This window comes from Rana temporaria, chromosome 11 (assembly GCF_905171775.1).
Source record: "Rana temporaria chromosome 11, aRanTem1.1, whole genome shotgun sequence".
In the NCBI taxonomy this organism is placed as follows: Eukaryota; Metazoa; Chordata; class Amphibia; order Anura; family Ranidae; genus Rana; species Rana temporaria.
Genome location: NC_053499.1, coordinates 142,398,611 through 142,422,602, shown reverse-complemented (window position 1 = coordinate 142,422,602; position 23,992 = coordinate 142,398,611). Strand labels below are relative to the sequence as shown.

At 47.5% G+C, this 23,992-nt stretch overlaps 1 protein-coding gene across 9 annotated transcripts in view; it reads left to right on the top strand.

Annotated features, from left to right (window-relative positions):
- KIFC3 (kinesin family member C3) overlaps positions 1 to 23,992 on the top strand; it is a 54,531-nt gene that overhangs the window by 4,811 nt on the left and 25,728 nt on the right. The window contains exons 2-5 of one of the 9 annotated variants that reach the window (XM_040329248.1): positions 12,664 to 12,733; positions 17,541 to 18,055; positions 18,095 to 18,172; positions 18,253 to 18,291. In XM_040329248.1, the coding sequence (XP_040185182.1) occupies positions 12,664 to 12,733; positions 17,541 to 18,055; positions 18,095 to 18,172; positions 18,253 to 18,291 (702 nt within the window). The other 8 variants (XM_040329249.1, XM_040329250.1, XM_040329247.1 and 5 more) reach the window with 8 other exon arrangements.

Below are 23,992 nucleotides of genomic sequence, written 5' to 3'. Positions count from 1 at the left end.
CCAGTGACACCAGAGAGGAGAGGAGGGTGACACCAGAGAGGAGAGGAGGGGGACCCCAGTGACACCAGAGAGGAGAGGAGGGGGACCCCAGTGACACCAGAGAGGAGAGGAGGGGGACCCCAGTAACACCAGAGAGGAGAGGAGGGGGGGACACCAGTGACACCAGAGTGGAGGGGGGACACCAGTGACACCAGAGAGGAGAGGAGGGTGACACCAGAGAGGAGAGGAGGGGGACCCCAGTGACACCAGAGAGGAGAGGAGGGTGACACCAGAGAGGAGAGGAGGGGGACCCCAATGACACCAGAGAGGAGAGGAGGGGGACCCCAGTGACACCAGAGAGGAGAGGAGGGGGGGACACCAGAGAGGAGGGGGGACACCAGTGACACCATAGAGGAGGGGGGGACCCCAGTGACACCAGAGAGGAGAGGAGGGTGACACCAGAAAGGAGAGGAGGGGGACCCCAGTGACACCAGAGAGGAGAGGAGGGTGACACCAGAGAGGAGAGGAGGGGGACCCCAGTGACACCAGAGAGGAGAGGAGGGGGACCCCAGTAACACCAGAGAGGAGAGGAGGGGGGGACACCAGTGACACCAGAGTGGAGGGGGGACACCAGTGACACCAGAGAGGAGAGGAGGGTGACACCAGAGAGGAGAGGAGGGGGACCCCAGTGACACCAGAGAGGAGAGGAGGGTGACACCAGAGAGGAGAGGAGGGGGACCCCAGTGACACCAGAGAGGAGAGGAGGGGGACCCCAGTGACACCAGAGAGGAGAGGAGGGGGACCCCAGTAACACCAGAGAGGAGAGGAGGGGGGAACACCAGTGACACCAGAGTGGAGGGGGGACACCAGTGACACCAGAGAGGAGAGGAGGGTGACACCAGAGAGGAGAGGAGGGGGACCCCAGTGACACCAGAGAGGAGAGGAGGGTGACACCAGAGAGGAGAGGAGGGGGACCCCAATGACACCAGAGAGGAGAGGAGGGGGACCCCAGTGACACCAGAGAGGAGAGGAGGGGGGGACACCAGAGAGGAGGGGGGACACCAGTGACACCATAGAGGAGGGGGGGACCCCAGTGACACCAGAGAGGAGAGGAGGGTGACACCAGAAAGGAGAGGAGGGGGACCCCAGTGACACCAGAGAGGAGAGGAGGGTGACACCAGAGAGGAGAGGAGGGGGACCCCAGTGACACCAGAGAGGAGAGGAGGGGGACCCCAGTGACACCAGAGAGGAGAGGAGAGGGGGACACCAGAGAGGAGAGGAGGGGGACACCAGTGACACCATAGAGGAGGGGGGGGACACCAGTGACACCAGAGAGGAGGAGGCAGCGCACTCCTGAACCCTGTGCTCCCTATGCAGCGCGATCCTGAACCCTGCGCTCCCTATGCAGCGCAAGAAAACTGGAGTGCAGATACAACCGGCCCTTTGAGGGCAACCAAACTGCTGATACGGCCCCCGATGAATTTGAGTTTGACACCCCTGTGTTACAGCATGCCACGTGTGCAGGGAGCCACGAAGGTGCTGTTAAGTATTAAGGCATATAGTGTACTTAATGGTCCGGGATGGTCCTGTTACAGCATGCCACCAGTGCTGGTTTCTGTGCCTGGGGTGCCCCAGCTTTACACACACCCGGCTGCCTTTCATTTGGAGCCGATTAATCACTAATTGTCATATAATAGACTCTCAGAGACTCGCATAACCTGACCGGTTCTCAGGAATTACTGTCATGTTTGATTACATCACCCGTGTCACCTGCCAAGTGTCATCTCATTCACTGGGGAGAATCCACTGGGGAGTCGGTGCCGGAATACACTGGCTGCTGATAATAATAATCATATAGTAATAATAATGGCACATATTTGGGATGCCAGTGGCCCTTACCCCCTACAGGCTGTTTATAGTAATAATAATGACACATCACCCATGGAGACTGGCTGGAATCACCTCCAGGCTGCTGACACTAATAATAATAGAGTTTGTGCCGGGACCTGTTTATTCTTAAATAGCCTGTACATAGCTTGTGCAGAGAGCAGAGCTGTGTGAGGGGTCCAGGAGGCTCCACCCACTGCCGAAAAAACGACATGAGGGGGCGGAGACGTGACCAGTCACCCTGCACAAGGAGAGTGAGCAGCAGTGAGTGGTCTTTATTATAGAAAGCCCCTCTTCTTTTTTAGCCCGGAGTTCACCTTTAATATTCATCATCTGGTGGTCAGAGGTGCAGACAAGCTTTTAGTTTTCGAATGGAGTGTGGGAGGTTTGGGGTTTTTTTTTTTTTTTTGCTGCCCCTCTGTCAGGACAGGAAGTGACGAGAAATATTTCCCATGGGGACAAAGACACAAGGAAAAAAACTATTGTTAGGGTTACTTCTAATGAGAATAACGCACGTTCCTGTCCAAAATCTCCCCAATGGGGTCACAGACAGAAAGATTAAGTCTTCTGAACTCCATCCAAATGTAGAAAAGCAGGGGATCCGAAGCTGGAGCCTTCCTCAGTGATGAGTCATTTTGCTGTTCCATGTTGCAGTTTACAACTATGGGCACTCCAGTATAATATATGACCTTTACAGTGCTTCTTAATGGAGAGTCCCTGTCCTTTCCTGCACCATCTATGTGTCACAATGCTGAAGGAGAGCTCTGTGTTTACGATTATGTCAGGATCTCTGTAGTGTCTCCTCCTGCAACGATTGTCGGAATCCCTCCCGAGTCTCCTCCTCCACTGATTGTCAGGATCCCTCCAGAGTCTCCTCCTGCACTGATTGTCAGGGTCCCTCCAGCGTCTCCTCCTGCACTGATTGTCAGGATCCCTCCAGAGTCTCCTCCTGCACTTATTGTCAGGATCCCTCTAGAGTCTCCTCCTGCACTGATTGTCAGGATTTCTCCAGTGTCTCCTCCTGCACTGATTGTCAGGATTTCTCCAGTGTCCCCTATTGTCCTGATTGTCAGGATTTCTCCAGTGTCTCCTCCTCCACTGATTGTCAGGATTCCTCCAGTGTCTCCTCCTGTCCTGATTGTCAGGATTTCTCCAGTGTCTCCTCCTGCACTGATTGTCAGAATTCCTCCAGTGTCTTCTCCTGTCCTGATTGTCAGGATTTCTCCAGTGTCTCCTCTTGCACTGATTGTCAGGATTTCTCCAGTGTCTCCTCCTGCTCTGATTGTCAGGATCTCTCCAGTGTCTCCTCCTGCTCTGATTGTCAGGATTCCTCCAGTGTCTCCTCCTGCACTGATTGTCAGGATTTCTCCAGTGTCTCCTCCTGCACTGATTGTCAGGATTTCTCCAGTGTCCCCTATTGTCCTGATTGTCAGGATTTCTCCAGTGTCTCCTCTTGCACTGATTGTCAGGATTTCTCCAGTGTCTCCTCCTGCTCTGATTGTCAGGATTTCTCCAGTGTCTCCTCCTGCTCTGATTGTCAGGATCTCTCCAGTGTCTCCTCCTGCTCTGATTGTCAGGATTCCTCCAGTGTCTCCTCCTGCTCTGATTGTCAGGATTCCTCCAGTGTCTCCTCCTGCACTGATTGTCAGGATTCCTCCAGTGTCCCCTCTTGTCCTGATTGTCAGGAATTCTACAGTGTCTCCTCCTGCACTGATTGTCAGGATCCCTCCAGTGTCTCCTCCTGCACTGATTGTCAGGATCCCTCCAGTGTCTCCTCCTGTCCTGATTGTTAGGATTCCTTAAGTTGTCTCCTTCTGCACTGATTGTCAGGATTTCTCCAGTGTCTCCTCCTGTCCTGATTGTTAGGATTCCTTAAGTTGTCTCCTCCTGCACTGATTGTCAGTATCTCTCCAGTGTCTCCTCCTGCTCTGATTGTCAGGATTCCTCCAGTGTCTCCTCCTGCACTGATTGTCAGGATTCCTCCAGTGTCCCCTCTTGTCCTGATTGTCAGGATTTCTCCAGTGTCTCCTCCTGCACTGATTGTCAGGATTTCTCCAGTGTCTCCTCCTGCACTGATTGTCAGGATCCCTCCAGTGTCTCCTCCTGCTCTGATTGTCAGGATCCCTCCAGTGTCTCCTCCTGCACTGATTATCAGGATCCCTCCAGAGTCTCCTGCTGCACTGATTGTCAGGATCCTTTCAGTGTCTCCTCCTGCCCTGATTATCAGGATCCATCCTGAGTCTCCTCCTGCACTGATTATCAGGATTCCTCCAGAGTCTCCTCCTCCACTGATTGTCAGGATCCCTCCAGAGTCTCCTCCTGCACTGATTGTCAGAATCCCTCCAGAGTCTCCTCCTGCACTGATTGTCAGGATCCCTCCAGAGTCTCCTCCAGCCCTGATTGTCAGAATCCCTCCAGAGTCTCCTCCTGCACTGATTATCAGAATCCCTCCAGTGTCTCCTCCTGCACTGATTGTCAGGATCCCTCCAGAGTCTCCTCCTGTACTGATTATCAGAATCCCTCCAGTGTCTCCTCCTGCACTGATTATCAGAATCCCTCCAGAGTCTCCTCCTGCACTGATTATCAGAATCCCTCCAGTGTCTCCTCCTGCACTGATTGTCAGGATCCCTCCAGAGTCTCCTCCTGCACTGATTATCAGAATCCCTCCAGTGTCTCCTCCTGCACTGATTATCAGAATCCCTCCAGAGTCTCCTCTTGCATTGATTGTCAAACCTTATGGGATCCCCATCCGCTTCCTGTAAGGTATAAGCAGCAGACTAAAAGGAAGGGGGGTGGTGTCCCCCACAAACAGTAGAGTCCTAGGAAGGGTTGGGAGCCCCTACAAGCAGTAGACCAGTAAGAAGGGGGTGGGGGCCCCTACAAGCAGTAGACTGACAATAAGGTGGTGGAGGCCCATAGCTTCTTCGGTAAATGTTGGTACGGGTATATTATGTATCCCAGACAGAATATTTTGGTGTAATGCGGTTCCAGTAATTTCTCACCTTTTTATTAGAGGACACCGAATGTTTATCACCCATCACTGATCCGCCTTGTATAATAGGTGACAACGAGCTGGGTTGGGTGTGCCTCATGCCTCACTCCTCTATGAAGGTTCCCGGTATGAGCAGGCAAGCACAGCAAGCTTCATCCTGAGAGTGTGTACACCACTACAGTACAGAGAGGTGATATAGGTGGGTGTTATTCTGAGTATTGGGGATATTGTTCTCCATATTAAGGTTCTATGTGGGGGTATTATTCTGTATATTGGGGTATTATCCTTTATATGGGGGTACTATGGAGATGGGGTATTATTCTGTATATTGGGGATATTGTTCTCCATATTAAGGTTCTATGTGGGGGTATTATTCTGTATATTGGGGTATTATCCTTTATATGGGGGTACTATGGAGATTGGGTATTATTCTTTATATTGGGGATATTGTCCTCTATATTAAGGTTCTATTTGGGGGTATTATTCTGTATATTGGGATATTATCCTCTATATGGGGGGTACTATAGAGATAGGGTATTATTCTGTATATTGGGGATATTGTTCTCCATATTAAGGTTCTATGTGGGGGTATTATTCTGTATATTGGGGTATTATCCTTTAAATGGGAGTACTATGGAGATGGGGTATTATTCTGTATATTGAGGATATTGTCCTCTATATTAAGGTTCTATTTGGGGGTATTATTCTGTATATTGGGGTATTATCCTCTATATGGGGGGTACTATAGAGATAGGGTATTATTCTGTATATTGGGGATATTTTCCCCTATATTAAGGTACTATGTGGGGTATTATTCTGTATATTGGGGTATTATCCTCTATATGGTAGTAAAATGGGGGGGATTATTGTCTATATTGAGGGTACTATCCTCTATATAGGGGTACTATGGGGGGGGGGTATTACCCTCTACATGGGGGTACTATTGAGATGGGGTATTATTCTCTTTTTTTGGGGTGTTATCCTCAATATGGAAGTACAATGAGGGGTATTATTGTCTATATGGAGAATATTATCCTATATTTGGGGGTACTATGGGGGGGGGGGGGTATTATCCTCTACATGAGGGTACTATTGAGATGGGGTATTATTCTCTATTTTGGGGTGTTATCCTCTATATCAGGGGTCTCCAAACTTTTCCAACCAAGGGCCAGTTTATTGTCCTTCAGACTTTAGGAGGGCCGGATTGCGACCTGCGGGGGCAGAACATGTCCTGAGCCCATCATCGGTGAGAATAATTATGGCCTCAAGGTTGGTGGTCAGTAGGAGGAATAGTAGTGCACCTTATTAGTAAGAGGAATATTATCCCATCATTGGTACCAGTGTAAGAAATAGTGCCCCCTTGTTGGTGTCAGTGGGAGGAATAGGGCCCCAAGGGCCGGATAAAGGCTAGCAAAGGGCCACATCTGGCCCTCGGGCCGCAGTTTGGAGACCCCTGCTCTATATGGAAGTACAATGAGGGGTATTATTGTCTATATAGAGAATATTATCCTATATTTGGGGGTACTATGGGGGGGGGGGGGGCAATATTCTCTATATTAATGGTATTATCCTCTATATTAAGCTATTATCGGGGGTATTATTTTCTATATTGGGGGTATCATCCTCTATATGGAGGCATTATTGGGGAATATTATTCTCTATATTGAGGTATCTTGGGGGGTAATATTCCTTATATTGGGGAGATTAGCCTGTTTATGGAGGAACTAAGGGGGTGGAGGTTCCGTTTATGCTCCAAAAACTATTTTTAGGGGGTCAGTTGCCTCTCTGAATTTTGATCCCCCCAAAAAGTTGATCCTATAATAAATTCTTGTTTGCGGCGTTCAGTTGCGGACGGAGCTGTGGTGTCTCGTATAAAGGATTGGCAGCAGGTGGCGATCAGTCAGTGATGGCAGACGAGTCACATGACTGGAGATTAATTATTTATGGCGGAGTCAGGTGTGCGGAGGGTTTGCCTCCTGTATTGTGCCCTCAGGTCAGGAATGTATCTTCCACCATATACACCCCTCCACCTATAATAACGCCTCATATGCATCTCCAAAATGAATATTTCTGCAGGTAAGTCAGACAACCAGCACTCATCTACCTGCACAGGTGGGAACCTACCGTGGGGGGGTTACTATTTATCTCTGTATATGGAGGTCATATCTCAGTGGTGGGATGGCGACTGCTGTTCACTTCTGTGTGGAGCTCGGTGGGTGATCGCTGGCATTTCCCCAGGAGGATAATATGATCAGATCCTGTCACCCACCCCACTGTGATTGGGAGGTGGATTGTTTGCAGATATCATTTGTTTGCAAGAAATAAAACAATTGATTTGATTGGATTTCCCTCCAGCCTCATTAGTGAATGTCTGATTGATGAAACAAAGCCTCCTCTGTTCTCCCACAATGGACAATGGCAGAGCAGATTCCAACGGAGCTGAATATGGGGCACTGAGAGCCACCAAGGGGGAGGTGTGGATTCAGAGATGGAAATTCAGGGCAACTAAAATGTAAAAAGGTTGAGAAAAAAAAAAAAAAACACAACAGGAATGACACGACGGTAGATACTAGTGTAGAAAAGTCTTCCTGTATAGGTGTGAAGAATTCTTTCTGTATGGGTGTACAGAAATATTTTGGTTTAGGTGTAAAGAATTCTTTCTGTGAAAGTGTAAAGAATTCTTCCTGTATACTGTAGGTGTAAAGAATTCTTCCTGTATACTGTAGGTGTAAAGAATTCTTCCTGTATACTGTAGGTGTAAAGAATTCTTCCTGTATACTGTAGGTGTAAAGAATTTTTTCTGTATACTGTAGGTGTAAAGAATTCTTTCTGTATACTGTAGGTGTAAAGAATTCTTTCTGTATACTGTAGGTGTAAAGAATTCTTTCTGTATACTGTAGGTGTAAAGAATTCTTCCTGTATACTGTAGGTGTAAAGAAATCTTCCTGTATACTGTAGGTGTAAAGAATTCTTCCTGTATACTGTAGGTGTAAAGAAATCTTCCTGTATACTGTAGGTGTAAAGAAATCTTCCTGTATACTGTAGGTGTAAAGAAATCTTTCTGTATACTGTAGGTGTAAAGAAATCTTTCTGTATACTGTAGGTGTAAAGAAATCTTCCTGTATACTGTAGGTGTAAAGAAATCTTTCTGTATACTGTAGGTGTAAAGAATTCCTCCTGTATGGGTGTATAGAATTATTCCTGTGTAGGTTTAAAGAATTCTTCCTGTATACTGTAGGTGTAAAGAATTCTTTCTGTATACTGTAGGTGTAAAGAATTCTTTCTGTATACTGTAGGTGTAAAGAATTCTTCCTGTATACTGTAGGTGTAAAGAATTCTTCCTGTATACTGTAGGTGTAAAGAAATCTTCCTGTATACTGTAGGTGTAAAGAAATCTTTCTGTATACTGTAGGTGTAAAGATGTCCTCCTGTATGGGTGTACAGAATTATTCCTGTGTAGGTGTAAAGAATTCTTCCTGTATACTGTAGGTGTAAAGAATTCTTCCTATATACTGTAGGTGTAAAGAATTCTTCGGGCCAGATCCACAAAGCAGTTACGTCGGCGTATCTATTGATACGCCGCGTAACTTCTAGGATGCGCCGGCGTATCTTCTTTCTGTATTCAGAAAACAAGATACGCCGGAATTTGGCTAAGATCCGACTGGCGTAAGTCTCTTACGCCGTCGTATCTTAGTTGCATATTTACGCTGGCCGCTAGGTGGCGCTTCCGTCGAATTACGCAAGGAATATGCAAATTAGGTAGATACGCCGATTCAGAAACGTACGTCCGCCCGGCGCATTTTTTTACGTTAGGCTTTTTCCGGCGTAAAGTTACCCCTGCTAAATGAGGCGTATCCTATGTTAAGTATGGACGTCGGGCCAGCGTCGAATTTTCCGTCGATTACGTCGTTTGCGTAAGTCGTTCAGGAATAGGGCTGGGAGTAATTTACGCTCACGTCGAAAGCATTGGCTTTTTGCAGGTTAATTTGGAGCATGCGCACTGGGATACGTTCACGGACGGCGCATGCGCCGTTAGCCAAAAACGTCATTTACGTGGGGTCAGTCATCATTACCATACAACACGCCCACTGCATGGAGAATTTTAATTCCGTGGGCTTACGCCGGACCACATACGCTACGCCGCCTTAACTTAGGGCGCAAGTTCTTTCTGAATACAGGACCTGCCTCACTAAGTTACGGCGGCGTAGCGTATTGGAGATACGCTACGCCCGCACAAATTTACGCTGGGCTATTTGAATCTGGCCCTAGGTGTAAAGAATTAATTTGGGTTAATTTGGAGCATGCGCACTGGGTTACGTTCACGCCGTGGGTTACGAGCATGCGCCGTTAGTCAAAAACGTCAAATACGTGGGGTCAGCCATCATTATCATACAACACGCCCACTACATGGATAATTTGAATTCCGCGGACCACATACGCTACGCCGCCTTAACTTAGGGCGCAGGTTCTTTCTGAATACAGAGCCTGCCTCACTAAGTTACGGCGGCGTAGCTACGCCCGCACAAATTTACGCCGGGGTATTTGAATCTGGCCCTAGGTGTAAAGAAATCTTCCTGTATACTGTAGGTGTAAAGAATTCTTCCTGTATACTGTAGGTGTAAAGAATTCTTCCTGTATACTGTAGGTGTAAAGAATTCTTCCTGTATATTGTAGGTGTAAAGAATTCTTCCTGTATACTGTAGGTGTAAAGAATTCCTCCTGTATACTGTAGGTGTAAAGAATTCTTCCTGTATACTGTAGGTGTAAAGAATTCTTCCTGTATACTGTAGGTGTAAAGAATTCTTCCTGTATACTGTAGGTGTAAAGAATTCTTCCTGTATATTGTAGGTGTAAAGAAATCTTCCTGTATACTGTAGGTGTAAAGAATTCCTCCTGTATGGGTGTACAGAATTCTTCCCGTGTAGGTGTAAAGAATTCTTCCTGTATATTGTAGGTGTAAAGAATTCTTCCTGTATATTGTAGGTGTAAAGAATTCTTCCTGTATACTGTAGGTGTAAAGAAATCTTCCTGTATACTGTAGGTGTAAAGAATTCCTCCTGTATGGGTGTACAGAATTCTTCCCGTGTAGGTGTAAAGAATTCTTCCTGTATACTGTAGGTGTAAAGAATTCTTCCTGTATATTGTAGGTGTAAAGAATTCTTCCTGTATACTGTAGGTGTAAAGAATTCTTCCTGTATACTGTAGGTGTAAAGAAATCTTCCTGTATACTGTAGGTGTAAAGAATTCCTCCTGTATGGGTGTACAGAATTCTTCCCGTGTAGGTGTAAAGAATTCTTCCTGTATAGTTACATAGTAAGTCAGGTTGAAAAAAGACCATCCAGTTCATCCAAAAAAAATGTATAATAATAATAATACAACCCCATATACACAATACTATACCCACAGTTGATCCAGAGGAAGGTGAAAAAACACAGCAAAGCATGATCCAACTTGCTACAGCAGGGGAAACAATTCCTTCCTTATCCCCGAAAGGCAATTGGATTTTCCCTGGATCAACTTTACCAATAAATGTCAGTACCCAGTTATATTATGTACATTTAGGAAATAAAAAGGTGTAAAGAATTCTTCCTATATACTGTAGGTGTACGGAATACCTCCTGTATGGGTGTACAGAATCATTTCTGCATAGGTGTAAAGAATTCTTCCTTCTACCTATACTGTAGGTCAGGGGTCTCCAAACTTTCTAAACAAAGGGCCAGTTTACGGGCCTTCAGATTTTAGGGGGGCCAGACTAGGGCCATTGGGAGTAGAAATGTCCAGTGGGAGTAAATAATACAATATCTTTGGTGTCAGTGGGAGGACTAGTGCCCCATTGTTGGTGTCAATGGAAAGAATGGATGGTGTCAGTTGGAGGAGTAGTGCCCCATTGTTGTCAGCAACAAGAATTATGCCCCATTGGAGTTGGATGGAATAGTCTCAAGGGCCGCATTAAGGCACGCAAAAGACTGCATTCGGCCCCAGGGCCGCAGTTTGGACATCCCTGCTGTAGGTGTAAAGAATTCCTCCTGTATGGGTGTACAGAATTATTTCTGTATAGGTGTAGAAAATTCCTCCTGTATTGATGTAAAGAATTCCTCCTGTTTTCTTGTGAGAAAAAAAAAAAAAAGAATTCCTCCTGTATTGATGTAAAGCAGGCCTATGCAATTAGCGGACCTCCAGCTGTTGCAAAACTACAAGTCCCATCATGCCTCTGCCTCTGGGTGTCATGTTTGTGGCTGTCAGAGTCCTGCTTTGCCTCATGGGAATTTTAATTTTGCAACAGCTGGAGGTCCGCTAATTGCATATCCCTGATGTGAAGAATTCCTCCGGTATTGATGTAAAGAATTCCTCCGGTGTTGATGTAAAGAATTCCTCCGGTGTTGATGTAAAGAATTCCTCCGGTGTTGATGTAAAGAATTCCTCCGGTGTTGATGTAAAGAATTCCTCCGGTGTTGATGTAGAGAATTCCTCCTGAATAGGTATAGTGGGCCGGATTCAAGAAGCAATTGCGCCTGTGTAACCATAGGTTACACAGCGCAATTGCTTACTTGCCCCGGCGTAATGAATGCTCCTGATTCAGGAACCTCGTTGCGCCGACTGCAGCCTAAGATCTGCACGGCATAAGGCTCTTATGCCCACAAATCTTAGGCTGCATTCTTGCGGTGGACGCTAGGTGGCGTTCACATTGTGCTCAGTGTATAGTATGCAAATTGCATACTAACACCGATTCACAACGTTGCGCGAGCCCTGCGTACGCAGTTTACGTCGTTTACGTACGGCGGTTTTCGCGCAAGGCTGCCCCTGCTATTAGCAAAGGCAGCCCATGTTACGTATACCCGTCGTTCCCGCATCGCGAAATTCGAATTTTACGTACTTTGCGTAAGTGAATCGTGAATGGCGCTGGACGCCATTCACGTTCACTTTGAAGCAAATGACGTCCTTGCGTCGTCATTTGCCGCAAAGCACGTCAGGAAAGTTTCCCGACGGAGCATGCACGCTACGATCGGCGCGGGAACGCGCCTAATTTAAATGATTCCCGCCCCCTACGGGATCATTTAAATTGCGTGCTCTTTAGCGCCGGGCATTTTGCCGGCGCGCCTGCGCAATTCACGGAGCTTCTGCTCCGTGAATCAAGGGCAGCAGAGCAAATTTGCGGGGGGGCAGGGCAAAAACGTTGCCCTGCGCCTCCGTAAATTATGGGCAATTCTACCTGAATCCGGGCCAGTGATATTGGGATATTACATCCAGCCCATGTGATCTATAGATCTGTGGATCGTGTGATCTATAGACCTGTGCAGTAGTTTGATTCATTCTTGATGAATGAGCGACAGGAAACCTTTTTTGATTGCAATTCCCTGATTTATTTTTCCCCCTGAAGAAGCCATATTGGTCGAAACGCGGTGGAACTCCCTATTTCATCAAGAACCGTTTTCTTCAGAACCCTGGGGGTTGGTCACTCCTGGATGGACTATGAGTTATTTGTTGGGTCTATAGGTATTTTCACAAACAGCGGATGAATCTTCCTAGTGGGGTTGCAATATATCTGACTTTGGCGCTGTACTTCTAATTACATTTTAATGATTTTGGGTTTTCGATAACCCAATGTGTCTCTCTCTCTTTTTTTTTTTATTTATTTTTTAAAAGTCCTGTTGGCCTCAAACCTGTTTTGTAAATGAAGACTAAAGAAGTTTCCGCCGCCATCCTTGATCCGCAGACAGGGACCTCCATCCTGATCTGCGGAGGAGCCTGGGTTGAGTATTTAAACTTCCTCTGTATATTGGTAATAAGTATTTGTGTCTCCGCAGGTTGTGCGCTGTTCCCGCTGTTGGATCCTCCGAGTGACCCCATGTATGAGAGACTCCCTGAGAACGCACGGTGAGTGTGATACTCAAGTGGGGGAGGGGTTACAGGTGTTCAATCCAGTCTGACCACATTCCTTTCATTACTTCACACACACACCGCATACAGCAGCTGCAATGTGCCTGACACACAGACCCTTATCTGCTACTGCCAGGTACGCTGTAGGGGACAGTGCCAGGTTTGGGACCCAAAGGAAGACTGGGTAGAATGCCAGGTGTGGGGCTCCAGGAGGGACCAGACGCAGCGCCAGGTATGGGTCCCTGAGAAGGACAAAGGACAGTGCCCAGTGTGAGAACCCAAGGAGTACCAGAGACCGTGCCAGGTGAGGTGCCTCGAGAGACCAGAGGCAGTGCCAGGTGTGTGTTGCCGCGAAGGACAAAGGACAGTGCCCAGTGTGAGAACCCAAGAAGTACCAGAGACAGTGCCAGGTGAGGTGCCTCGAGAGACCAGAGGCAGTGCCAGGTGTGTGTGACCGCAAAGGACAGTGCCCAGTGTGAGAACCCAAGCATTACCAGGGACAGTGCCAGGTGAGGTGCCTTGAGAGACCAGAGACAGTGCCAGGTGAGGTGCCTCGAGAGACCAGAGGCAGTGCCAGGTGTGTGTGACCGCAAAGGACAGTGCCCAGTGTGAGAACCCAAGCAGTACCAGGGACAGTGCCAGGCGAGGTTCCTCGAGAGACCAGAGGCAGTGCTAAGTGTGGCACCCGAAGGAGGACTGGGAAGAGTGCCACTCGTTGGGCTTTAAAAAGAATCAGTGACAGTCCTTAGTACGGGGCCCCAAGGAGGGCAGGAGGAAGTGCCAGGTGTGGGGCCCCAGGCAGGACTAGGGTCAGTGCCAAGAAGAAGACAAGAACCAGGGACAATCCCAGCTGTGGAGACCCAAGGAGGGCAGGGGATAGTGCCAGGTGTGGGGCCCCAAGAGAGACCAGGGACAGTGCCAGGTGTGGGGCCACGAGAGAGACCAGGGACAGTGCCAGTTGTGGGGCCACGAGAGAGACCAGGGACAGTGCTAGGTGTGGGGCCCTGAGAGAGACAATTGACAGTGCCAGGTGTGGGGCCCCAAGAGAGACAAGGGACAGTGCCAGGTGTGGGGCCCCGAGAGAGACAAGGGACAGTGCCAGGTGTGGGGCCCCAAGAGAGACAAGGGACAGTGCCAGGTGTGGGGCCACGAGAGAGACCAGGGACAGTGCCAGTTGTGGGGCCACGAGAGAGACAAGGGACAGTGCTAGGTGTGGGGCCCTGAGAGAGACAATTGACAGTGCCAGGTGTGGGGCCCCAAGAGAGACAAGGGACAGTGCCAGGTGTGGGGCCCCGAGAGAGACAAGGGACAGTGCCAGGTGTGGGGCCCCCGAGACAGTGTCAGGTGTGGGGCCCTGAGAGAGACAAGGGACAGTGCCAAGTGTGGGGCCCTGAGAGAGACGAGGGACCGTGTCAGGTGTGGGGCCCCAGGGAGGACCAGGCTAAGCTCAGAGCACTCTACTAGATAATGAATGTTCTGGCAGAGGGGGGCCAGGGGGAAGGAAAATGATACATTGTGAGATTATTGTTGTTGTTATTATTATTATTACTGTTGTAGTTTATATAACATTTCATGTTTCCCCTCCTTACATCTGGTGGAGGGGGGGGGGGGCTCTGAGTCAGTGTCTGGGTCTGATGTGGAGAGGGAAGGAGGGGCAATGCTGGGAGAGGGAGGGGGCAGTGCTGGGAGAGGGGGGGGCAGTGCTGGGAGAGGGGGGGCAGTGTGCGTCCTCTTCCAGCCTCCCTCCTCCTCTTCCTCTCCTTCCCTTCCAGAGTCTCTGAAGTTTTGGACTGGGTTTGCGCCGAGAAGGGAGCTGGGAAAGTGTCAGGAAGAGGACGAAGGGTTAATGGCCGGCTGGGGGCAAAGGGGGTTTGGGGCAAAGCGGGGAATTTCTACTCTGGCACACGACGGGTTAATGCCGCTTGTCACTGGACTTGGATTTCTGTATGGTGACCTTGGCACAGCTGATCCCAGAATTGGTTAATGATTACCCCCCCTGATCCGGAGAACCCACCACGGGTACAGTGATCTCTACGCCACCTACCTTGCCTGTACTCCGTTATAAAATCTAGAATTCTCTTCATACTCTACTTTACACTGTATAATACTCCTCTGTACTCTATAATACTCGATATACTCTGATATAAACTTTATAATACCTACTATACTCCGCCATAAACACTATGATACTCTGTACTGCGCTACAAACTTCATGTACTCTGCTATAGACTCTATATACTCGGATTTAAACCCTATAATACTCAGCTATATACGCTAAAATACTCTATACTGCGATGTAAAGTCTATGTATTCTGCTATAAACTCTATAACACTTTGTATACTCCACCATAAACGCTATAATACTCTATATACTCCACCATAAACTCTATAATACTCCACCATAAACTCTATAATACTCTATATACTCCACCATAAACGCTATAATACTCTATATACTCCACCATAAACTCTATATACTCCACCATATACTCTATACTACACTCTAAACGCTATAATATTCTATATACTCTGCTGCAAACTCTATAATTCTCTATATAATCTGCTCGAAATTTTGTGATTCTCTATATATTCTGTCAAAAACTCTATAGTATTCTGTTCTCCATTATAAACTGTATAATACTCTTCCATAAACTCTTTACTTCTTTATATGCTCCACTATAAACTCTATAATACGCTAAATACCCCACTATAAACTATAATACTCTATATAGACTCCACTATAAACTTTATATTACTCTCCTCCATAAATTGAATAATACTCTGTGTTCTGCCATAAACTCTATAATACTCTATATACTCTACTATAAACTCTATAATACTCTGTATACTCCACCATAAACTCTATAATACTCTATATACTAGACCAAAAACTCTATAATACTTTGTTCTCTGCTATATACTTTATAATACTCTATATACCCTGCCAAAAGTTCTGTACCCTGCTATAAACTCTATAATACTCTATATACTCTGCCCAAAACTTTTTAATACGCTGAACTCCGCTATAAACTGTATAATTCGCTATATACTCTACTGTAAACATTCTAATAATTTATATACTCCGCCATAAACTTTAAAATACCCCAAAAACTCTGCCAAAAATACTATACAACTCTAAAATACTCTGTATACTCCGCTATAAAATCTATATAACACCAAAAAAACTCTATAATACTTTGTACTCTGCTATAAACTTTATAATACTTTATATACTCCGACAAAAATTCTGTACCCTGCTATAAACTCTATAATACTCTATATACTCTGCCCAAAACTTTTTAATACTCTGTGCTCTGCTATAAATGCTATAATTCGCTATAAACTCCACTGTAAACATTCTAATAATTTATATACTGCACCATAAACTTTAAAATACTCTATATACTCTAAAACTCTAAAATACTCTGTATACTCCACTATAGAATCAATAATACTCGATATACTACACCAAAAAACTCTATAATACTTTGTACTCTGCTATGAACTTTATAATACTCTATATAATCCGACAAAAATTCTGTACCTTGCTATTAATTTTATAATACTCTATATACTCTACCACAAACTTTGTAATACTCAACTCCGCTATAAACTCTAAAATTCTCTATATACTCCACCATAAACTCTTTAATGCTTTGTACCCCCTCTATAATACTCCATAAACTCTGAGGGGCAGATCCACATACATCTGCGTGGGCGCAGCGTATGTGAGATACGCCGCTGTAACTTACTTTGCTATTCTTTGAATCCTGAAAGAATTTGCGGCGGCGTAGTGTATCTCTCGCGGCGTAAGGGCGCGGAATTCAAATGCGGCGAGTAGGGGGCGTGTTTCATTTAAATGAAGCGCGTCCCCGTGCCGAACGAACTGCGCATGCCCCGTCCGTCAAAACTCCCAGGGTGCATTGCTCCAAATGACGTCGCAAGGACGTCATTGTTTTCAACGTAAATGGCGTCCAGCCCCATTCACGGACGACTTACGCAAACGACGTAAAATTTTCAAAATTCTACGTGGGAACGACGGCCATACTTAACATTGAGTACGCCACCAGATAGCAGCTTTAACTATACGCCGGAAAAAGCCGAACGGAAACGACGTAAAAGAATGCGACGGACGCTCGTACGTTCGTGGATCGTCGGAAATAGCTAATTTGCATACTCAACGCGGAATACGACGGAAACGCCACCCAGCGGCCGCCGGAAAATTGCATCTTAGATCCGACGGCGTACTAAGGCGCACACCTGTCGGATCTAACACAGATGCCGTTGTATCTTGTTTGGTGGATACCATAACAAAGATACGACGCGCAAAATTTGAAATTACGCGGCGTATCAATAGATACGCCGGCGTAATTTCTTTGAGGATCTGCCCCTAATACTCGATATACTTCACTACAAACTCTATAATATACCATATGTTACTCTTGTTAGTTATACATTACTCTCTGTACTTCACTATAAATTCTGTATAATGTTCCCTATGATAGACTTCTGTATTGAAATGCTTCACCGATCACTAGAATTACTCCACCCCATGTCTCCTCCCGGTCACAGGGATCGGATTAGTCCTGCAGAGACTTTATAAACATTCCTGACATATAATGAGGGTCATTCTCTTCCGTTTGCTGGATTGACACTTCCCTGGATTTCGGTGGAGTTGGCACTGAAATGGCCTTATGATTACCGCTTTGTGGGGGGGTAATTGGGGTTCAGAGTTTCCGGGGACCCTACCCCCACCTTCTATGTACGATACAATTTCTCTAACTGCGCTCTCTTCTCTCCTCAGGCTGCTGGTGGTGCGCGGTATCAGGGAAGGCGTGTAAGATCACCATCCCACTGACCATGGTGGGTACCCTGCCACAAGATGTCCCCAAACCCCCAGATACAGAGGGACCCCAGCAGAGACCCCCAGAGGGGCCTGGAGCACCCCGACCGCTGTTGACAAGACTGCAGGAAATGAGAGCGTCCCAAGGAAGAAGACAACTACAGGGAGAGCCACGGGACACCACTGACCTGCAGATACACCTGCAACGTCTGAAAGTTCGTCAAGACCTCCGTCCAACCCCAGCCAGAGAGGAGCGGAGTTCACCCAAGTCTGACCACCTCCCAGAGGACAGTCTGCCCCGCCGAGTAGCCCTCCAAGAGAGGAGAGCGCTGCATATGAGACTGCAGGAGGATCGAGCGAAGCGGGAGGAGCGAGCGTTTCAGAAGGTGCAGGAGGAGAGAGTGCTGCAGGAGGTGCGGGAAGAGAAAGCGCTGCAGGCCAAGCTGCAGGAGGTGCAGGAAGAGAGAGTGCTGCAGGCCAAGCTGCAGGAGGTGCGGGAAGAGAGAGTGCTGCAGGCCGGTCTGCAGGAGTGGCAGGAGAAGTTGGAGCAGAAGCAGAAGGAACATGTGGATATGTGCAGGAAGGTACAGGAGGTAAGAGCGGGCAGGTTGTGTTGTGTCATTGTCACGCTGAAGTGTGTATGGAAGTTGTACAACATCTGTTTGTTTTGCAGATGCAGCGACAGTTGGAGGAGATGTCCGGTCTTCAACAGGTGAGTCCCGACCTTCGTTCACTAATTGTATCATTCTAGCATAGGGGTCTCCAAACTTGCTAAATCAAAGGGACAGTTTACTGTCCTTCAGACTTTAGGGGGGGGGGGGGGCGGACTAGGGCCATTGGGAATACAAAATGTCCAGGTGTCCTGTGGGAGTAAACGATACCATATCTTTGATGTCAGTGGGAGGACTAGTGCCCCATCGTTGGTGTCAATGGAGGAATTGTGCCCTTTTAATGGTGTCAGTTGGTGGAATAGTGCCCCAAGGCAGTGGCGGCTGGTGCTCAAAATTTTTTGGGGGGGCGCAAACGGAAAAAAAAAAAACAATTGCAGCCTCATTGTACCTATCAATTGTCACCACTGTGCCATGCCATCAAATGCAGTCACTGTGCCATCAAAACTCAACCACTGTGCCATCAAAACGCAGCCACTGTGCCATGCCATCAAAACGCAGCCACCGTGCCATCAAAACGCGGCCACCGTGCCATGCCATCAAAACACAGCCACTGTGCCATACCATCAAATGCAGCTACTGTGCCATCAATTGTCACCACTATGCCATCAAACACAGCCACTGTGCCCCCAATTGTCGCCACTGTGCCCCCAATTGTCGCCACTGTGCCCCCAATTGTCGCCACTGTGCCCCCAATTGTTGCCACTGTGCCGTCACTTGTAGCCACTGTGCCCCCACTTGTAGCCACCGTGCCCAGTACCCCCCCCTGGCACTTACCTTTATGGCTTCTACGTCCCTCGTCCCGCCCTCGATGACGCTTCAGCCAATCAGGTTACCTGATTGGCTGAGACGCCTGTCAGTCTTATCCTCGGACGTACGGCCGGTACGTCCCGAGGATGAGCTTCAGTAAGCCGACTACAGCCGACTACAGCCGCTGGCCCTGATAGGCACTTCCACAAAGCCAGTCAGCTGCCGCTATTCAGCTGACCGGTGCTCAACTTCCGGCCAGCTGAATAGTGGGCGGCAGCGCGAAAATATACAGATTCATACAGTGTATGAATCTGTATATTTTACTGGCTGTGAGCGAGCCAGAGGGGGCGGCGCTCCTGCGTCCCTATGGACGCACCACCACTGCCCCAAGGGCCGGGTAAAGGCAAGCAAAGGGCTACATCTGGCCCCAGGGCCGCAGTTTGGAGACCCCTGTTCTAGCAGATTGTGCATACAATCCTATACCAAGCAGGAATTTTCCAGCTCCCTGGTTATTATTCAGATTATCATTGCTGATATTTCTTCTCCTGAGTCTCCAGATGCTTTGTGATGAGTGACCCTGATTGTTAGCTCTTGGGTCACCTGATCGCATTGCGATACGTTCAGTTCTGTATTGTATCGCACTGGAGATCCAGTGATTGTGGATCCAGAGAGCTCCCCCGATCCCTTCTCCACCTCCACACTGAGTGGCCATAAAACTGGATTCCTCCACCTCTTCCGCTATTAAATGTCGTGGTTTAGGAGCGTCGGCTGCTCTCCTCTCTAATTATCCTCTTTATGGATGTGTAAAGTTTGTTAAATAGAATCCGTAAAGTTTTATAACAATCGCACGCATACTAATGATGCTGCACAATAAAACTGCTCTGTCCCTTTAAGTGCATTTGATTTTGTCCATCCTCTATAAACCCCAACATGTATCCTGATGACCTTCTTATATGTACAAAAGATTTCTCATATCGCATCTCTCTGGTGACCCCCTCCACCAGGTGTACCCCAGTGTCTCACGTCTCTGATGGCCCCCATGTGTACCCATGGCAGCCATCAGAAATTTTTGGGCCCCTTAACCACTTCCATACAGGGCATTTTCACCCCCTTCCTGCCCAGACCAATTTTTAGTTTTCAGCGCTGTCGCACTTTGAATGACAATTGCACGGTCGTGCGACGTGGCTCCCAAACAAAATTGTCACCCTTTTATTCCCCACAAATAGAGCTTTCTTTTGGTGGTATTTGATCACCTCTACGTGTTTTTATTTTTTGCGCTATAAACAAAAGAGCGACAATTTTGAAAAAAAACACAATATTTTTTACTTTTTGATTTAATAAATATCATATTTTTTTTCCTCAGTTTAGACCGATACTTATTCTACATATTTTTGGTAAAAAAAAAAACACGCAATAAGCGTATTTGATCGGTTTGCGCAAAAGTTCTAGGGCCAGATTCACAAAAGAGATACGACGGTGTATCTCAGATACACCATCGTATCTCGCATTTTTTCTAGTCCTATCTATGCACCTGATTCATAGAATCAGATACGCATAGATAGGGCTGAGATCCGACAGTGTCACACTGTGTTACACTGTCGGATCTTTTTTTTGATTTAAAAATGGCGCCGGGGGCGTTCCCGCTGATTTACACTGAATAATATGTAAATCAGCGAGATACGCGAAATTCACGACCGTACGCGGACCCGACGCAGTGTTCTTACGTCGTTTCCGTAGCGCGGTACCCGTCGTATACTTACCCATGCTAAAAGCAGGGGTAAGTATTGTTTAGTATGGCCGTCGTTCCCGCGTCGATTTTGAAATTCCCTACGTCGTTTGCGTACGCCGATTCACGAACACGCGCGTCGCAAGTCCCGCTCACGTCGCAACCACTGACGTCCTATTGACGTCAGTGGGAGCAATGCACGCCGGGAAATTCCCCGGACGACGCATGCATATTTAAATCGGCGCGGGAGCGCGCCTGATTTAAATATGACACTCCCCTAGCCGCGGAATTTGAATTCCGCTGGGGGAGTTAGGATCCGCCGTCGCAAGTTTGGAGGTAAGTGTTTTGTGAATTTGACACTTTCCTCACAAACTTGCGAGGGCGGATCTTAATTCACATAGGTTACACGGATCTAAAGATCCGCTAACCTTTGTGAATCTGGCCCCTAGCGTCTAAAAAATAGGGAATAGAATTATGGCTTTTTTTTTTTTTTTTTTTACTAGTAATGGCGGCGATCTGCGATTGTATTTTTTTTAAATTTTTTTTTTTTATTGTGACCGTGACATTGCGGCGGACATATCGGACACTTTTGACACATTTTTGGGGCCATTCACATTTACACAGCGATTAGTCTTATAAAACTGCACTGATTACTGTGTAAATGTGACTGGCAGAGAAGGGGTTAACACTAGGGGGCGCTGAAGGGGTTAAATATGTCTCCTAAAGTGTGTTCTAACTGTTAGGGGGAGGGGGACTGACTAGGGGAGGAGATCGATGTGTGTTCCTCTGTACTGGAACACACATCAGTCTCCTCACCGCTGACAGGACATGGATCTGTGTGTTTACACACACAGATCCATGGTCCTGCCGTGATTGCGGGTAATCGCGGGTGCCCGGCGGACATCGCGGCCACCGGGCACGCGCACCGGGTCCCGAGGAATGCGGCGGGCGCGCGCCCCCTAGCGTCCGGTAAAGACAGGACGTCATATGACGTCCAGTCTGAAGGACGAGAGGTCCCCGACGACGTCATTTTACAATGGCTCGGTGGGGAAGTGGTTAAACAGCTTTAGGTCTGCCGCCCCCCCTGAAGCCTGACAACCAATATTTCCCAGGGCCTGCCCACGGGCCATCTCACCGAATCCGCACACTGACCACCCCACCTGTACGCACTCGGCCCCCCCTCAATCCTGTATATACAGTTGTGCTCATACGTTTACATACCCTGGCAGAATTTATGATTTCTTGGCCATTTTTTAGAGAATATGAATGATACAACAAAATTTTCTTAGACTCATGGTCAGTGCCGATCCTGACCTCCCTGGGGCCCTAAGCAAAATGACATGTCACATTAAAGTTGAGAACCGGGGGGTGGGGGGGGGGCTTATGTCACTGCCGACGGGGGGTGTTCTGCTGTCGGAAATGACATCTTACATTAAACTGAGAAGCAGGGGGTGCTGACTTCTTACCTCTTCTCCCATGCAGCCAGCAAGCTGAGAAGCAGGGTGAGGGGCTGAAAATGACTTCTCACCAGGCGGGGCCTCTAGTAATTTGGGGGGCCCTCCGCAGCTTTGCGGGGCCCTAAGCGGCTTGCATAGTGAGCCTATAGGGCGGATCGGCCCTGCTCATGGTTAGTGTTTGGCTGAAGCCATTTATTATCAATAAACTGCATTTACTCTTTTTAAATCCTAATGGCAACAGAAACTACCCAAATGACCCTGATCAAGACTTGCATACCCCAGTTCTTAATACCGTGTATTGCCCTATTTAACATCAATGACAGCTTGAAGTCTTTTGTGGTATTTGTGGATGAGGCTCTTTATCTTCTCAGATGGTAACGCTGCCCAATCCTCTTGGCAAAAAATCCTCCATTTCCTGTAAATTCTTGGGCTGTCTTACATGAACGGCACGTTTTGATATCTCCCCAGAGTGGCTCAATGATATTGAGGTCAGGAGACTGAGATGGCCACTACAGAACCTTCACTTTATTCTGCTGTAGCCAATGACAGATCGACTTGGCCTTGTGTTTTGGATCATTGTCATGTTGGAATGTCCAAGCCATGCACAGCTTCCTGGCTGATGAATGCAAATGTTCCTCCGGTATTTTTTGATAACATACTGCATTCATCTTGCCATCAATTTTGAACAAATTTCCAGTGCCTTTTGTAGCTCACACATCCCCAAAACATCAACGATCCACCTCCATGATTCACAGTAGGGATGGTGGACCTTTCATCATAGGCCTTGTTGACTCTTCTCCAAATGTAGTGTTTATGGTTGTGGCCAAAAAGCTCAATTTTGGTGTCGTCACTCCAAATGACTTTGTGCCAGAAGGTTTGAGGCTTTTCTCTGTGCTGTTTGGCGTATTGTAAGTGGGATACTTTGCGGCTTCCGCATTTCTAGGATTTCTTCTGGCGACTCGACCATCCATCTTTCTTCAAGTGCCTCCTTATTGTGCATCTTTAAACAGCCACACCACGGGCCAGATTCAGAAAGAATCGCCTATCTTTAGGCGGGCGTATCGTATCTCAGATACACTACGCCGCCTTAACTTAGAGCGGCAGGTCCCGTATTTAGAAAGAATTTGCACTCTAAGTTACGGCGAAGTAGTGTAAATGGGCCGGCGTAAAGCCTGCCTAATTCAAACTAGGCTGGTAGTGGGCGTGTTGTATGTAAATGATTCGTGACCCCACGTAAATGACGCGCTTTACGAACAGCGCATGCTCAGTATCACGTCAAATTTTCTCCCTAAGATACGCCGGGTCAATGTTTAGGCGACGTGAACGTAACCTACGCCCCTCCCCATTCACGGACGACTTACGCAAACGACGTAAAATACAACGCTGTTCCGACGTTTCCGACGTCCATACCTAACATGACTTACCCCTGCTTTATGACGGTTAAAGTTACGCCGGACCGGCCTTACGTAAACGACGTAGCTAAATCCGACGGGCGCAAGTACGTTTCTGAATCGGCGTATCTACCTCATTTGCATATTCGACGCGGAAATATACGGAAGCGCCCCTAGCGGCCAGCGTAAATATGCACCCCAAGATACGACGGCGTAGGAGACTTGCGTCGCTCGTATCTTGGCAAAAGTGAGGCGTAACTGAATCTTTGAATCAGGCGGCAAGATACGACGCCTCACACTCAGACTTACGACGGCGTATCTGGAGATACGCCGTCGTAAGTTGTTTCTGAATCCGGCCCAATATGTTTTCAGAGTCATGTATTTCATCTGAAGTTATTTGTGGGTTTTTCTTTGCATCTCA